The 18,715-nt window shown below is 38.7% G+C and overlaps 1 protein-coding gene across 2 annotated transcripts in view; it reads left to right on the top strand.

Moving 5' to 3' along the window:
• RANBP17 (RAN binding protein 17) overlaps positions 1–18,715 on the top strand; it is a 282,087-nt gene that overhangs the window by 164,830 nt on the left and 98,542 nt on the right. For both annotated transcript variants that reach the window (XM_019534844.1, XM_019534845.1), the window contains one exon: positions 12,620–12,700. In XM_019534844.1, coding sequence (XP_019390389.1) covers positions 12,620–12,700 — 81 coding nt within the window. The remainder of the gene's footprint in view (positions 1–12,619; positions 12,701–18,715) is intronic.

Genomic DNA, 18,715 nt, shown 5'->3' with positions numbered 1-18,715 from the left:
CAAGTAGTGAACCAAAAGTGCTTCTAGTCCACTTTTGGGTCCCCCGCACTCCCATTGGACACTCCATCCACCCCACCATCTCAGCATTCACAAGCTGCCTGTTATCTTGAGGTATGTAGAAAAAACATAAAGCTGTGTCCACATCCAAGGCTTCCAATTTGATTCAGAGAGATTAATGGGTCTCCTGATTCAATTTGGATTCAGCGATTCGGCCAGCGAATCAGGCCAAATCTCCTCCAAATCAAATCAGTGACCAAAGTTTTGCATAGCTCTACTAACTACCCATGCTTCCGAGGGGGAAAAAAGTGAATGGTGCTGCCAAACTGGCTTCCTCTAAACCTAGTCTGCAGACTTTCAAATGATCTTCAGTAGATTTGTTTTTACTGGAGACAAAATACTGGAACAATTAGGTTAAACATGACAAGTTCACACAATATTAAATGTAACCTGTCTCTGGCTACCATGACTACAAACATTGTGTTAGTTTCTATGATTCCTTAGGGACTTTTTCTAACATGACCTAATTTTCAAGTGAAGACAAGAGCTAAATAGTTTCGTCCCAATAAGATAGAGGCAGCTATAACATTTAGCTTTAAGAAAACTCTCCTGCCTATTAAATCTAAGTATTTCTCCAAGAAAGTCTTGAAGCTAGAAAGGAGGGTTTTTTTATATATATTTGATCTGGAGCGACACAATTCTGTACAGAAAATTCTCTTTTCTTTCTGTCCAGATTAGCTGTCCAGTGGTTATCTGAAGTCCAGCAAGATAAGGATTTTTGTCTTTTCCTGACTCTCTCTCTACCCAGCTACATAAAGAGTGGGAGTAGAGCATGGAATGAAAGGCCTGTTGTTTCCCAGTTGCCTTTTGTGTTATGTTAAGGGCAAGCCACATCCTTAAAAATAACAAAATATGCCCATGTATTATATCCCTTTCTTCTGTCCCCAATTCTCTGAATTGATTTTATTTATCTGATTTGTGTGGGTGTCTTGACAGTTACCTTCCTCTGCTCCACTTGGATAACTTTTTGCTTCGAAGTATATATACTCACACACGATACTTTAAAATTATTGTAATTAAGAATGCTGTGATCTGTGCTTGAACAAAAAAACCCACACATTCTTTTTTTCTGTCATCTACAAATTATTTGCAACTGAATCAGTCAGCACAGTGGCCCACTTTGATGGATGCATTTCTTGTGATTTCTAGAAGCAAAGCTTATCATGGAATTAAAAACCTTCCTCTTTGGGGGGGGGGGATTTTTTGGTTTTTGGGTTTTTTTGCTGAAACTACAGTGAAATTGGGAAACTGAGAAAGAAAGACCATTGTATGACATTTTGGAGACTTCAGTTTGTTTGCCTGTCTTTCCCATCTATTGTTGTCATTGAAAGGAAACTAGGGTCTGTGCATATCAACCAAGTCTCAGAAAAATCATTTCACAGGTTAGAAATACTACTATATGCATTAGATTTGACATATATGTATTTGCATCAGCCATTTAAGCTAAGCAGTAAACTGGTCCTGCATATATATTTACTGAGCATATGCAACATTTCTAACGACTAGTTGTTTTAAAAGAAAACATTTCCAGCTTTAGGTGGTGTGTTTGATCTTTAGTATTGGATTTTTTTTACATTTGTAGTTTAAGTTTATATGAAAACCTTGTCTTTTTTTTAATATTATCCTGGAGATCATTTTGGTGTCAAAAAGGAGCATTTTTACTTAAATTGAGGAATAAGCAGGACACATATTTATCAATTGACAATACATCCATTATCTAGACACCCACTTTCACGTCCCCATCCATTGAAATAAACTACCTGCTTACCAGTGATAGGTTGTTCTGTGAAAATTGGCACTAGAATCTATGGAGGCCTATACATGTACTTGTGGGGGGTAGCAGAGGGAGGTAGGAGGGCATTTTAATTAGAGCAGTCTCAGGAGTCGCTCTAATTAAAATGCCCCCGGTGTCTCGTGTATTCAGTGTCCCACATTTAAAAATGGCCGCAGGGGCGCTTTAACTAAAGCTCATTAGACAAGCTTCAGTTAAAGTGCCCCCTACCACCATGTTGAAACATGAGTTCCTGAATACATGAGATGCTACAGCATCAAGCATCAGGTCTGTTCCAACAGGTTCTAATTAGAACGTGTCAAAGCATGTGTATAGGCACCCCATAATGTCCTGATGCATAATGTAATAAGTATAACTAGATGGCGCAGCTTGGGGTGGCAGCATTTCTGTTGTTTCATTCTTACCACATTAATGAGCAAATTCTGCCAACTGTGACGAGGAGTACTATAACTATAGTGACATCACCAGTCACTTTTCCCTGTAAGCCAAGTCCACGTTTTAACAGATGGCTCCACAGTAGGAAAATATTAACCTATGCTTGTGCTTAGCCAAAAAAACCTTTTTTTATCTATATAAAATAAGAGAAAATGATCATGATGACTATTGCTCTAACATTATATTCATCAAAAATAACAGTGACTTTGTATCTTTAGTACATTTTTAAGTTGCTTTATAGTTAGAAGTGATCCATTATGGTTACTGCTTTGTCAGAGCATAGTGTTATTTGAGATACTACAGTTATGTTCTATTTTAAAAAATTACACTGCCTCATTAATGACCACCACTGCTTTTTATACCAAAAAATGGTAAAAACACTTTGAAAATATTGAATCAGTAAGTCATCACTACGCCCTACCATTAGAATCATTGCTTACTTTGAGGTGATCCTATAACTACATCAAAAATGCTTTACATCTAATCATGACAGTTAAGATTCATAGAGAAAATATTCTGTTTTTAAATGCTTTGGGAGAAACATGAGGAACACATATAATATTTTGATTTGTAATGATCAAACATGCAGTAATCCTTTGTGACATATTAAAGAATGTTTGTGTTCTGCTGTTAGAAGACTTACCCATCCTATTTTGTGATAGTTTGCTGTTTCTCATGGAAAACACAGTTTCTGGTTTCCATGTGAAGCACTTCATGAAGTCTGGTATGAGTTCAGTGATCAATGACAGGACAAGCGAATTATGTTTCTCCTAGATTTGAAGATAATTGTCTAAAGTATCTTAGCTACACCTGTTTTTAGTTTCTCCGGTGGGCCATTCCCATGTGAATGCTTTTAAACTGTTCCCTCTGAATTCTTTAATACAGGCTCCACAGTGCAGACCTGGTCAGCAATATCCATTAATAAGTTATTTTGCAACATTAATAGTGAACAAGTTGTATTACATGTTTGATAATCTTCCAGCAGCATTTGTGATACTAGAGAGTTTGTCACTTATTTTTACTTAATGCATTAAATCTTATGTTGAGTAGATATTCATCAAAGCCAGAAGTATTCTCAGAGTTTAGCCACCATGAGTTTCTTATAACTATTTTGATTATTTCAGTTAGTTATGTCTCTTTGCCACAAAATAGTAAGCCTTCCATCCATGTTTTGTTGAAAATCAGAAATAAGTCTCCTGCTGAGCATGTGAACAATTCTCTCTTAAGGAATGAGCCTTTATTCATCACATGGACACCCATGCAATTGTGATTATTAATAATTAGCATATGGGCTCACAAAATATTTTTTCAACTATTTGGTATTTGTTTTGTGTGATTGTAATTGAATTCACACAGTACTGTTTCTAGTCCTTAATAGGATAACAACAAGATGAGAAAAGTAAATGTTGTGTAATGCATCCAGGATGAATGTTTGACTGAACATAGTGTGCGCATCCAGAGGAGCCTGCACATGCCTCTTGCAGCATCTCAAACCCCTTTGAGATGTTGCAAGAGGCACGTGAGAGAACAAAAAAATATTCCCCCTGCTGCAGATTTGCAGTGGGGGAGCAAAATTAGACCCCTGTATATCCAGGGTTCAAACAAAACCCTGAGGGAAAAAATTGGGTCAGGGCATGATCCCAGACTGTGCCCTGAGGCAAATGGAGTCTCAGTCCTCCACAGAGGATTGGCTCTTACCCTAGTGATTGGCTCTTTCCCTGGTCCTGAAGCACGCTGCCTGCCCACACCGGACAGGCAGTGGTGCAATCTGCAGGGCCCTGGACCCAGTTTCTGCCGGTAAGTAGGGGGTTGGGGGCCTGGAGGAGGGGGGAGGGGACCTTTTCCAACTCCCTGTTGGTTCCCCCCACCCCATTTGTTCTCCCCATCCCTGTTTGTTCTCCCTGCTCCTGGTTCATTCCCCGAGCTCCCAGCTCGCTCTCCCCACTCCCTGTTCATTCCCCCCACCCCCTATTAGTTCCCCCTGCCCACCATTTGTTCCCCTAGCTTCCCACTGTCTCTCCCAGGTCCCACACATTCATTAGCAGTAGCAGAGAATGAGCAAGAGGCTGGAGAGAGCAGGGGAATGTCCCCAGCTCATTTCCAGGGGCTTGTCTCTAGCCTTCTGCTGGCCTTCAGCCCCCTACTCATTCTCCTGCTCGTCTCCTGAGGCTGGAGACAAGCAGGGGGCTGGAGACCAGCAGGGAGGCTGGAGGGGAAACTGTAGCCCCTGGGGGGCCCTGGGACCCTGCAGGCAGGGTAGTCCATGTGCTGTGGGGGGGGGGTCTGCCCTGTGAGAGGCAGGGGACCATTGGCGATGCTCAGGGGGTGCACACAGGTGCACATCTACCCCCAGAGTGTGGCGATGTTAAAACATTAAAACATAGATATTTAGGATTTATTTTATTATGATGCTGGAGACACTGGTAGGCTTCCAGATTTCTTTAACATTGTAAATATAGCAATAAAACATTGCCCATCTGATCAGTCCGCCTTTCTCTCTCTCTCTTTTGTTCTAATTGTGTAAGAATGTGGATTTTGGGGTATTTTAAAAAGTGAATTTGGGATGCTGCTTCAACAGTCTAGCTAACACAAGGGGCTAGTATCCCCAGATATGAACTGGCTGGGCCCCAGAAGCTCCTGAGGGTGAGTAACCCTGAGCTGCTGGGCAGGGCAGGTTTTTATAGTGCTGGAGACAGCACAACTGCTGGCCCTGGGCTCTAGCTCCCCCTGGCTGCAGATCCAGGAGGAGCCAGGCAGGGTTATTTTGCCCCAAGTGGCACAATTTGCTTCACAGCAAAGTGCATGTCCAAGCATGTGTGCTGAGGCAAAAAGCCCTGGCTAAAATTTGCAATGCTTCTATTTTAGCTGCTGCAAGCAGACATGCTTCCATGTGTGGATGCACCCAGTAATTATTTGTTTATTTGTCTTCATATATACACATGCTTTCCTGTAGGTTGTGTCATTTTATCTAAGCTCAAAACGTTCATGGAACATTTTGGATATGTCAACATTTTTACAAATACCCAGCAGTCTTCCATACATTCATGAATAATCAGTGTAATCCTTGAATCATAGCAAACTAAAATGCAGCACTTTTTTTTTAACTTTTCACCTTTGCTCAGTTTTAATGAAAGGTATATGTTCAATCACTGTCATTGGGCCACAGAGAGTTCTTAATTTTAAATTATGATAATCTAGAAGAAATAATGAAAACATGGCTGTTCAGAGCCCTGTTGCCAACAAATTGCCCTCTGTTCCTTATTACTGGTATATAAATACCATGTTATGGCTGAGATGTTTTAAAAGTCTTTTATGGGATTTGGATGCGAGTTCTTATACATTTGGATGCCAGATCTTATACATTTCAATGGGAAGTATCTATACAAACCCTTTTGACAACTTTGAAAAATTTGGCCTGAAATATTCTATTATGACTCTACACTTCTTTGAATATTATAAACATGATCATGTTGTGTAAATATAGCCATAATATTATTCATTATATTTTAAATATATCCCTTGAGCTTTTCAACTGGTTTTGGATCAAATATTTCTTGTTCATAATTCAGCTGCTTCAACATATTGTCTGTTGTGCATGTCCACATAATAAATGGCACAACAGATTCATGACGTAAATGGCACAACAGGTTTCTAAAATCCTCTTTTTCATTTAAAATAAAAATTAAAAAATAAGGCTTTGTCATATTATAACAAGAAATTGCATGCAGTGATAAATAGAGATGATACCCTTAAATGAATAAAAAAGATTTGCTTCTTTCTTTCTCCTTATACCTTTTCAAACCTTCACCCTTCCTTTTTCCCCACCCTCATTCCTTCTGTGCTTCTTCATTCCCATCTCATGTCCTGTCTTTTATTTCCTAACTCATTCCATTCCTTCTGAAGCAGGAATCCTAGAGTTATCATCTTCGTTCCAGGTACCACTAAGTTCATTACAGTCAGTATGTCTGAAAAATTATCATGCAAGAGTGATCTGTGGTGCTGATAGCAGTAGCATGGATTTGGGATTCTCAGTATGAAGAGTGCTTTGTCAGCAAGACTTAGAAAGGATGATCAAAAAAAAGGAAACACAGTAGAACAGTGTGAAGTAGTTTACAAAGGTTGGAGGAAATCACCCTTACCCTCCATCCTTTATCAGTCCTTGTTAATATAATAAGTTTAGGCCCCAACTACACATTACACTTAAGGCATGATTAACCAGTTAATCATGCCTTAAGTCATTACCCAGCTACACATTCAACCAATTAATGTCTTGCTAAGACAAGCAATAAGCTATAAAGTTATTCCACAAAAAAATGTGTAATGACTTCATAGCTTGTTCTTATCATGCCATTAATTGTGTGTGGGGCCAGGTACTCCCTATCAACTAAGGGGCTCCCAACCATAGGGGCGCACTACCACTGCAAACCCTGCACTTGACAAGACTGCAGCTGATAGTGTTCCTGGCAGTGCCCCTGCTGTGAGCCTTGTCAGCTGCAGGGCTCGCAGTGGAGACAGCAGGGAAGAATGCTGCCACCACTGCAGGGCTCTGGTTTGCAGCAGGGAGAATACTGCCACTGCTGTGAGCTTCATCAGGTTGGGGCACAAGGGGACAGCAGGGAGAAAGCTGCCACTGCTGTGAGCCTCATCAGATGTGGGGCTTTCAGCAGAGACAGTGGTGAGAGCACTGCCCTTACTGCAACTCCCAGCAGCTGTGCAGCTTGCAGTTCTGCGAGCCAATGCAGGGGGAGCCCAGGATTGTAATGCACATGGTTAACATGGCAGGAGGCGCAATTGTGTGGATTGGGCATTAAATCTCTTTGTGCTTTTTCCTGCAAATGTAGAAGGGCCATTAGTTTTACAAACCCTAACAACAAACATTCGCCAATCAAAATAATTTTAATTAAGAAGGCACTTTATATATGTAAGATACAGTAATCTTGTTTTGTTTATGATTACAGGTTGAAGGAGGAACTGATGGATTATTTTCTTTTTATTCTAATTTATTTTTTTTTAACACAGGGTCTAAAATAATGACAGGTCAATACATTTGAAGGCATTACCTTAGAAAAAGCATGCATTTGGCTCTGGCAAATTCATGCAATTAGAAAAGGCTTCAGAATCATTTGGATGGCTCTAAGGCAGAGAACCATGAGAGCCTCAGCTTTATTCTGGTACTACATCCAAACTAAAAGCTAGTCTTCATGCTTTTCCATAATCTGAAAAATAATAACCTTTTTAATTTAAATATGATTTTTCAGTTTATTATTGAAGCACTGGTTAGAAACTAGCTCTTTTTGAAAATGTACAGTGTAGTTCTTTGCTTTGAGTGTAGTTATAAGGAATATCTGTAATCTTTTGTTGCTGTTTTGAATATTCGTTTTAGACAAAACTACATAAGTTCCTGTTCACCTGACAGTGGTAATGCTATTAAATATAATTCTTTACTCTGCCACTTGAAACTTTCTGATTGGTTGCTTTAACTCTGTTTCATTTATAACATTTTTAATCAATAAGCCACTTGAGAGACAAGAAAAAAGGAACCAGCACTTAGACTCAAATGGTAGCTTGCTTTAATGTCTTGGAGCATTGAGCATTTTTCTCCTGTGTCAGTGCATAGGTTCTCTCCGTCAGACATTAGAAGAATTCTTGTGTGTATTTTATACAAAATATAAGAAGAATTGGTTCATTACTTAATAAGGGAAGGAAGATAAATATGATATAAAGAAGGCTGAAGTATTCAGCCTTGTATGCTTTAACTTTCTCCCCAAAAGTTAGTTGTACTCAGATACTTAATGAAATTAATTCTAACAACAAGATAGGAGCATAGGTGAGAATAGTGGCAGCCCAGGTATGAGTATTTCAAGAAGATAGATGCATTCAAGTTGACACATCCCAATAAACTTCATCCTAAACTACTTAAAGAACCAGCTGAAACTACATCTAAACTGTTAGTGATTTTTTTAAAGAATTCACGGTGGCTGGGAAAGGTCCCAAAGTACTGCAGGAGGGCAGACATAGTGCCTATCTTTATAAAGAGGAAAAAGATGCGAGTTAAAGAACAATAGATCAGTCAGCCTAACTTTGATATCTGGGAAAGTACTAAAACAAATTATTAAACAATCAATTTATAAGTATCTAGAGGATAACAAGGTAATAAAAAACAGCCAACATGGATTTCTCAAGAACAAGTTGTGTCAAACCAATATAATTTCCTCCTTTGACTAGATAACTGGCCTAGTGATTGAGGGGGAAGCAATAGAAGTAATACAGCCTCACTTCCGTAACGTTTTTGACAGTGCCCCGTATGACATTCAATAAGCAAACTAGAGAAATATAGTCTGGATGCAATCCCCAAAAGGTGGGTGCACAATTGTTTACAAAACTGTTCTTCAGCATAGGAGATAATGGTTTTCTGTTAAACTGAGAAAGCATCTTGAATGGGGTTCTGGGCCTAGTTATGTTTGATATTTTCATTAATTACTTGTATGACAGAATGTAGTACACCTAAAATTTGCAGGTGACATAAAGGAAATGTGTCCTTTTGAGGAAAGCTACCACTTCAGTAAAGAATGGAGGGGAGGGTTATAGTGCCTAAAAAAACAAATCTGAGTCAACAGGACAGTGCTGTTGCCAAAAAAAAAAAAAGCTAACTTGATTCCAGGATGTATTAATATTAAAATCTGGGAAGTAATTATTCTGTTCTATTCAGCACTGGTGGGAGATCAGGTGAAATGTGTCTGTGTCTGCCCTTCCCCCCCATCCTTCTTTACTTCCTGCTCAGGCTCCAGTCCCTTCAGCCCTACCCAACCCAGCCAGAAACTTCCACTGCTACTCCTTGAGACAGTCCAGAGGAGAGCGATGTGCATGATAAGAAGTCAGGAAAACAGACCTTATGATGAGAGGCTGAGAGCCATGGGACTCCTCAGCCTGGAAAAGCGCAGGCTCAGGGGTGATCTGGTGGCCGCCTATAAGTTTATCTGGGGTGCCCAACTGGGATTTGGGGGAATGTCTGTTCACCAGAGCGCCCCATGGGATGACAAAGTCAAATGGTCACAAATTCCTCCAGGACCATTTCAAGCTGGTGGACATAAGGAAGAACTTCTTTGTAGTCCGAGCCCCCAAAGTCTGGAATAGACTGCCTCCGGAGGTGGTTCAAGCACCTACTTTGAACACCTTCAAGAGAAATTTGGATGTTTATCTTGCTGGGATCCTATGACCCCTGCTGACTTCCTGCCCTTGGGGCAGGGGGCTGGACTCGATGATCTTCCAAGTTCCCTTCCAGCCCTAATGTCTATGAAATCTGTGAAATCCTTGGCCAGACTGGGCTGGGCCTGACTGCTGCTGATTGTTGTGATCCAGAGCAGAGCTGTAGCAGAAAGTAAGGAGGTGGTGGGCAGGGAGTAGGGGTCAGACACAGGAGTGGGGTAGACAGGCACAAGAGAGCAAGGGGTGCGGGGGAAGGGAGCAGGGTATGGAGCAGGCTGCTGGAGGAGAGCTAGAGTGCCACTGGCACATCCCCAGGATACAGGACATCCCCTTGCTGAGGGGTGTTTCCCCAGCCAATCAGCAGTGAGGGGTGAGGCCACTGCCTTGGCCAATCAGCAGCAAGGGATAGGGCTACCACAGAAAGGCCACCTCCTTCCCTCCCTTCCTGGCTGGGAACCCTGCTCCTCCTGGTTGTGTGTCTACCTACTTCTAGGCATAGTGAATAGAATTGTGAGGACAAATGATTGACGTGTATTTCCACTAATCAACTGAAAAAACAGGAATTTTTGCAATCTGTTCCTTATTGAGAAACTGACAGGAGGTAAACAGTAGGGCTATGCAAAATTTCACTGGCTGTTTCGATTCAACAGTGTTTCGACTCATTTCAAGCTGGAAACAGCAAAATTGAATCAAAATGAAGGGCTTCGAAACAGCCTCAAAACAAAATGTTTCAAAGTTTCAAAACGTTTTGAGTTTTGAAGCAGCCAGCAACCAGATGGTGGGAGACGGGAGAACCAGGGCTGCGCTCCCAGCGGCAGGTGGGAGTGCATCCCTGGCTCTCCGCACCTCCTGTGGTCAGGCTGCAGGAAGCTAATCACAGTGCAGGGGAAGGGAACTGAACCAGATCTCTCGGTTCCCCTCCCCAGCCCTTAGATTGGGCTGGGGATGGGAACTCAGTCCAGCTGGGCTGACTTCCTTTCCCCAGCCCAATCTAGTGCTGGGGATGGGAGCTCATCCCAGCTAGGCTGCCTTCCCATCCCCAGTGCTACAATCAGGCTAGGGATGGGAAGTCAGCCTAGCTGGGCTGGGTTTCTTTCCCCAGCCCAATCTAGCACTGGGGAAGGGAACTGAGCAATCGGGCTCGGTTCCTTTCCCCAGCACCCCGGTCCCAGGCAGCAGCAGCTGGCTTCCCTCCCTCATCTGGCAGGCAGATCGGGGGCCCACAGCCCCGGGAGGACTAGCACAGGCTCCGCAGCCCTCCTAGGGTTGCAGGTCCCCATCTGTCTGCCAGTTGAGAGAGGCTGTTTGGAGCTTCATTATATTGAATGGGCAAAACGTCAAAACAGCGTAGAAACAGCTTCACAGTTTCAGCAAAGTGAAACAGAACAGCTGTTTCGAATCTAAATTAAATTCAAAACTGTTCTGTCAAAAACTCAAGTCAAAATGGAAGGGTGCCGTTTTGCATAGCCCTAGTAAACAGGTTTAAAAACAGGACAGTCTGATATAAACCAGGACCAGTGGCCACCCTAGGGAGAGCAGGAGGTGGGGAAGCAGGGAGTTGGGGGTCAGGGTCAAGCATGGATGGGCAGGTGGCAGTAGGGTATGTGACAGTGGGGATGTATGGCATGGGGCAGATATGGATAGGGATGGGCACAAGTGCTGGGGGATAAGGTGCAGGAGAGCCAGGGGCAAGGGCCTGGCCCATCCCCACCTCTGCCTTCCCCGCCATAGGTCAGGGGGGACAAATATAAAACAACCTTCTCTGTGTAAAATGACAACAAATTTATAATTTTCCAGGTGTAGAATCTAATTATTGGTGGGGATCATCTTAAATTCAAAGTTGTCTTGGATGTGGTGAATTCAGTAATATACGGTACCATATATAGGATATCTGGTCATTTTCATCATCTAAGAGCTTTATAAACATCCACTTGATAAATTATACGTATTAGAAGGCAGGACTGTATGGGAAGGCATATTAAGTGATGACAGGAGAAATGTTATGGGCCTGATCCTATTCCACATACTAGGTGCCAAAGTATAATCCTGTTCCACCCTTATCAAATCCCTTAAAATGTTAATTCAGTGATTTTTATAACATGACATCATCTTAGCTTTATGACCAAGTCACAGGCAGCAAACAGGGGGAAGACTTTTGTATGAACTCTTTTTCAAGGATTTGAGTATCATGGAATGGGGTGGTAGTTGGACGCTAATAGATGGAAAAGCAATGGACCCTATGCCTTGGTATATGTGTTGTACGAGTATAATGGAAAAATGAAAGGAAGATACAGCTACATTAGTTCTGCTATATTTCTACAGTAGAAGTTATCAAAGATGTCAGGGAGTAAAAGCTGAAAGGGACTGAGGACTAATCCCTGTAAAAACTCCCCAGAATGTGTAGGGAAATGTGATAGATCTAATGTGTCTGAAATGCAGTATAGCATTTGATATGACACTAGATGGGGAATTCCTGAAACTGAAGCAGGAATTCATTGCTACACGATTTATAAGGTACAATTTCAGTGGGAAATATTTGTGAGTCTAGCCCACAATATCTCTCCCTGTTGCTGTCCGGGGATATTAACATTTCTAATTTCATGGAGATTGGGAGGATAATTGGAATAGACTGTGAAGTGGTTAGTGTTAGTGTGATAGAGCTATATAAGTAACTAACACAGGTCACTAACTAGGGATTACTGATGGGTAACAATAAAATATTTCATAATAAATCAGTTGCAGGATTATGTGGTGGGGTACATGTGTTGTAGCTGTGACATTCCAGGAAATGTGTAAGAGGTGAGAGTTCTTTCTGCTGCTTAGCTTGACCTGGATCTACTTCTCCCTGAGACCCGGGGAAGGTTTGTTTGTGCCTGGGAGCTTGTCTAACTTCTCTCCCAAGTATGCAGTTGTTCCAATAAAAGATATAAGAGAAGAACTCCTACCTCTTGAATTACCATATTTTTTGTAATAATTCCTGTCTCACAAGCATTAAAAAAATAAAGGTTTGATTAGACAGGTTTATTCATAGTATCGTGTCCTGGTATCTTCTGTTTGTGTGTGTGTGCTTACTATCGTTTTATAAAGGGAAACACTTGTTATAAATTCTCTCTTTTTTTCTTATTCTAGTGTTACAAACCTTAAATATTGGGGAAGATGTGAGCCTGTGATTTCAAGAACTCTTCAGTTTCTAAATGATCTTTCTGTTGGATATCCTTTTTATTGTATATTCTATATCCTGTTAGGTTATAATATAGTAAAAAGTGATCATAAGAGTCATTTTCCTACTTATTTTACAGTGAAATGATTTGACCCCCTTGAGAATATTAATACTAGTTTAGTTTGCTTTACGCTTTTTATATGTAGTGCATTTTTAGGAAGTTTTTCCAGGATGATTTCACATAATTATTCTCAACGGAATAGAATCCATATGATGAGATCATTAACACCACTGGTCCTGTTCAGAATCGTTTGAAGTCGGTATCTCATTGTCTCCAAAGAGAACTAAACTCAGCCCATTTTGGCCTTGATTCGCTTTAAGGACCTGCATGCTGCTCATGTGCTCTTAGTGTCATGTATGGACATGGTGAATCGGGACCTTTTTGTAATAAACACCACAATAATCTTGTGGGAAAAACAGAATGGGGCTCATTGCTTTTTTGCTCTGAACAGTTAGTCAAAATCCAGTGTGTTAGTTTTATGATTTGTTGCAAATTTTCTAGCAAGGACTTAAGTCGCATCTTAGTCACAAGATAAAATAAAATACATTTTTGCTTGTTGAGCTTCCAAGTCAGGCAAGATAATATAATTTTAAAGAAAATTAACAATTTCCATATTTTCTTGCATATAACATACACCTTTTGTCCCCCAAAAACAGCCCCTGCAAAATTGAGGTGCATGATTTTGGGGAGCTGATTTTCTGCTTGGGATTCAAGCATCCTGCTTTGATTGCTGCTCCACAGTTCAGCAACTGTGGTATTACTATTCAGGCAGCTGAAGAAGTCAATTGACTTAATGGCCCATTGATGTCCACTCACAGGTGTTAATGACAATTTTTTTTTAATAGGCTTGATATTCCGTTAATCAAGCTAACTTAAGGCAATTCTGCTGTCTGCTAGCTCCTGCTCTGTCGTCTCCTATTTTATAGCCAAAGCAGGAAATGGAGGTAAGCTATCTAAGGATTAGGCTCTATCCCTGCTCTGTGCTGCGATAACTCAGGAAAAATCTTTCTTTTTTTCGTTCTGCCTTTCTAAAACATGGTGTGTATTATGCAAGAAAATATAATAATTATTTTGCCATATCATGATATTTAAGTAGATATAGGCAACAGAAGACATTTTCAAGACTAAATGAAAAATTATATAAGTGGATTCCTTAAATATTTAAATAGTAAAAGTTTTAGTTAACCTTTTTGAGTGAAGAGATTAATATTTTAGTCAAACAGAAAGGAAAAGAAGGTGGCCATCATTTTATTTTTTCCTTAAAATTCTGGTCATCTTAGAAAAGTTGTATTGTATTTCCTTATATTAAATTATGCTTATTGTTTTGCAATCTGAATAAGGGTGTTTTGTTTAGGTAAAATTATACATTAGTTTGCTTTTTTTTATACTTCATTGCTCTTAAACCAATATGTGAGATATTAAATCTTTTAATGTCACCACACATGTAGGAATCATATGAAACCTAAATATTTCTAAAGTATTTTATAAAAACCAAGAGAGAGGATATATTGCATTGAATGAATAAACATATGCAGTTTTTAATGTGCAGTTAGGTATTCTGTAAGTCTCCTTTTTTCCCTCTAAAAGAACCATGAAAATCACATTTTACTTATACATGGGCTTGACCTATAATTAGGCCCTCTAGAGTCATTACCTTTGTACTTGCAGTCTGAAATACCAAATCCAAAATCTTTTCATTAATTGTATTTTTAGTATTTATAGTTTATTTAACCTGTTAGGTCTTTTCTCTGGTTATTTGATTCTTCTCTGGGGTTTTGTAAGTGCAATGGTAATTCAGAGTTTTGATCTGTAAGATTGACTTCAGCGAGTATTGACTGAGTGAACTTGAGAATAATGGTGGTGGACATATGTGCAAGGTTGGCCTACAACTGAAAAAACACAATATATTTATGTGTGTCTAAACGTTGTGCGCCTTCTCATTGTAGACTTTTATTTATTGTTATTCATTTTATTTGGGAAGCTAATATTTGAGGTATAGAAATGTGAAGTGTGAATGACAAATGTCTTGCCATCCTAGCCAAAAGTTGTGGGTCAATATGCAGTATAAATTATTGATGCATCTAATACTTGTTTTTAAGGCTAAAAAGAGACCTAGAAATACACTGATGACTAATAATTTTAATTTTATTCTGGACTTTGGATAAAGTAGCTGAGTTGGCTCTGTATGATTTGGATACAATATAACATGATAGAAAGGAGTACATATTTAATGCCCAGAGCTTTCCTGAATGATCAGTTTGTACGGAAAATTGTTTCTGTATAATAACTTGTGTTGCTAAGAGCTCTGATGAAAGCAAAGCTTCAGGTGTGTGTGTGCGTGTGTGTGTAAAGGTATGCAAAAGCAGCAGTAGTATTATTTATGAGATATACCAAATATGTATCAAACATACTTGAGACTTATGAAATAGCAAATATGTATGCAACATACTTGAAAATTAATAAAAAGAAAATTAACTAAAACGATAAAGCTAAAAATATATTTAAGTACTATGCAAAGGAAATGTCTTTCTGAGAACAGTAGCATCTTTGGTTCAGATTGGTGGGATAGAATAGAGATAGCTCTAATACCAGTTCACTTCACTGTGATGTGTTTGTATTAGTTAAGTTTAAAATTGTGTTCCTTGGCAAACCATAAAAGATTTCAAAAGTATTAGACACCCACTTTTGTGCTGGAATTTAATATGCAACTTTTTATTGGAAAATAATCGTCCTTGTCTGGCAAAATCCACCATGCAATATTTCTGTTAGTAGGCATAATGCAATAAAGACAGGGAGGGCTATTTATCACTACAAATTTTGAGGATTTCAGGATTCTTTTTATTATTTTAATATATTTCTTTGGTATTAAATCAGAAAAATGATAAATTACACCTGTCGAGGCTGTTTTTCCTTTTTTGCTGGAAAATGATATACAACCCAATTTCACTGGTCATTTTGGCTTTTAAAGATATGTATTTTTTTCTTATAAAAACTGTACCAGTAGGGTTTTTTTAAATAATAATGCTGAAGTACTTTTTATTTCAAACATATGAAGTGGTTTATAACTAGTGCCTGGCATTGCAAACTTTGGCCTTTTCACACTGTATTATTTTTTTTAAAAAGGTTTGAATATACATTGCTTAGAAAGAAACAAGTATGTTTTAAGAGACTGGATCTAGGGGGTCAATTTTCAGTGTATAATATAAGTTAAATTTGATTGGGTTGAAAGGTTAAAAAATGTGTTTAATTTTCACACTTGTCCAGTATTTAAGTCATTCAGTGAGTCGGTGTTTGCATGTTCTTAGAAATTGGATTTATATTTGTATTATGTCATCATTTCTCAAGAGTCTCTTAGAATTAAAAGAAAAATCACAATTCTACTAAGCATTCTACATAGCAGCCAAAAGAAAAAAAAACTGACATTTTTAACAACAAAAGGAAACACAAGATTTGTCCTAGTATCATATTTTACATCATTTTAACAATTATTCCATGTTTGCATATTTAGAAATATATTATCCCAATTTGATTTTAAAGCTCAGTTATTTGAATTATAAATCATTATGTCCCTTCTAGCTGGTCAGTCATGAAATATCTTTGAATTCATTTACATAATGGAACATGTTAGTGGTTCCTTTATACCAGTACAATCATAGTGTTCCCTCATGTATGTTTAGTGCTTTCTAATAATTAACTTTTTCTGTGTAGATTATCTATAACAAAATAATTATATTTTCATTGTTATTCTGTAAAGCAACCTGCTGCAAAATACTTAGTAGGTTTTTTCATGCTTTGTGCTGTTATGAAAGAATCTCTCTTATTAATAGGGGAAATTGTATAGCTTTGAAGTGTAAAAATAATTGAGTATTACCAAAATGCTGTAGATTAACCAAAAAATAGCCAAAAGCTGTTCTTAAAAACGGTTATCAAACTTGCCAAAAAATAGCTATCTACTCCATCCATTTGTTTAGGACAACTGGATAATTTAAAAAATAGTTTTGTCAATTTAAAATAAAAATTGATAATTAATAACTCCTACAATAAAAAGACCTTATATTAAAAGAATATGAAGGTTGCCTGTTCAGTCTTAACTCAAGCACTTGTGTATATACATAACTGTACAGACTGAAATTACAGGATCACATGCTATTTTTTTCCACAGGACCCCTGCCTCACTCAGTTCAAGAGCTGAATGATGCTCAGTGAAAAAGGCAGCTGCTTGTTGTTTTTTTATCCTCAGTGTAGAACACGAGCCCAAGACTCATTTATTTTATATTATCCAAATACCACATGAATAGGGATTTTTCTTCTTTTTATTTTTTTAGATTTGTTTGTGGGGTTCATAAAAAAATAATGAATAACCCTGGATGTCAGGAAGAATTTCTTATTCATGTATTAAAGATCTAGAACTGAAGCACACTTAAGTGGTTCTTTCAGGATGACTCACAAAATCTTGGGACAAAAACAACAATAGTAGAACTCCTGGGTCCTGATCCATTACCTTAATGACTAAATCATTCATCATTTTCCAGTGCCTCCCGCCAACACTGGTTACTCGTCACAGAAGCACTTCAGTAAAATAGAAGTATAACAGACCCATCTTCGTTCAGAATATGCAGTACAGCTGCAATCAGTGTAGAAATAAAGAGTGTTTAATGACATGAATGCGAGAGGCAAGGATTTCTTGGGATGATCTCTTCTGTTAGACCAACTATGTAGAGTTAAACAAGCTTTCAAATGCAAGTAAAGCTGGGAAGGAATGTCTTGAATTCAAAAGCTTGTCTTTATCCCAGCTACATTGTTGGTCCAATAAAAGATATCACTCTAACAAATCCTTACTTCTTACATAATTCAGGAACATCACTGCTACAAAATCATTCTTACACTACCCTAATTACATGAACACGTACTATCATAATTCACATAGCGCGGACAGGGTTAACAACTTCTGAATGTTTCTTTAACTGAGTTTTCCAACATTCATTTTGTCTTGATATTTTTAACAGGCAAATGAAAAAATGAAATTCTGCCATGTTCAATTCTTTGATAAGTCTCTCTAGAATACTACCCAGAGTTATCTAGGAATACCGGCCACACGTTGACTGAGAGTAGGTTTAGGCTATACGTCAGGAGGCGCTACTTCACAGTCCAGGCGACTAGGATGTGGAACCAACTTCCAAGGGAAGTGGTGTTCGCTTCTACCCTAGGAATCTTCAGAAGGAGGCTAGATAATCTCCTAGCTGGCCTCATTTTATCCCAGCATTCTTCCCTACCCACGGCAGGGGGTCAGACTTGATGATCTGCTCAGGTCCCTTCCAACCCTACCAACAATGAAACTAATATTCTGTTCTGCACCCTATATACATTCAGTAAGGCACAGGAAGTTATGATTTGTTCAGTACACACTTACATATAAGTTACTGAAGGTAACTGGAGTTGTGAACCTTTCTGGATAGTCCGTAATCACCTTTCTATGAAAATTGATAATGCATTCCACTTTATTTTGCACAGTAGAAGAATCTTTAGTCAATGCAGTCTAGAAATATGCCTTCATAGGATTTTTCCTTATAGTATATATACGTAGGCTTTGTGTTCTCAGTGGATTTTTTGGAGCCTGTTTATTTTAATGTTTATTATAACCTGTTGCAAGTGTGTGTAGGGGGGAAGCACTTATTTTTATAACTCAAGCAATTAAAATCAATTTTCTTCTGTCCATTGCTAAACAGCTATGACCTAGAAACTATCATCTTCCAGATAGCAAGTTTTCATTTTATTTTCAAAATAAAGTGAACCATTTAAAAAATGTAAATTTTCATTCCATTTATTTCATTTTCAGTCGTTACATATAACTTAACTGCATGTGATAAAGCTTTTAAAAAAAGCAAGAGCTCCCTGCTCTAGTATAAGCATGCCAAATAACAACCTAAAGATGAAACCTGGTCAGTTAGAAACAACTAAAATGACACTTTTTTATAGGAAACATATAGAAAACTTAAGTATGCAG

This window comes from Crocodylus porosus, unplaced genomic scaffold, assembly GCF_001723895.1.
Source record: "Crocodylus porosus isolate Cpor-Errol unplaced genomic scaffold, CroPor_comp1, whole genome shotgun sequence".
Classification (NCBI taxonomy): domain Eukaryota; kingdom Metazoa; phylum Chordata; order Crocodylia; family Crocodylidae; genus Crocodylus; species Crocodylus porosus.
Note: the sequence above shows the minus strand (reverse complement) of the source record. Positions and strands in the feature narration are given on the sequence as shown.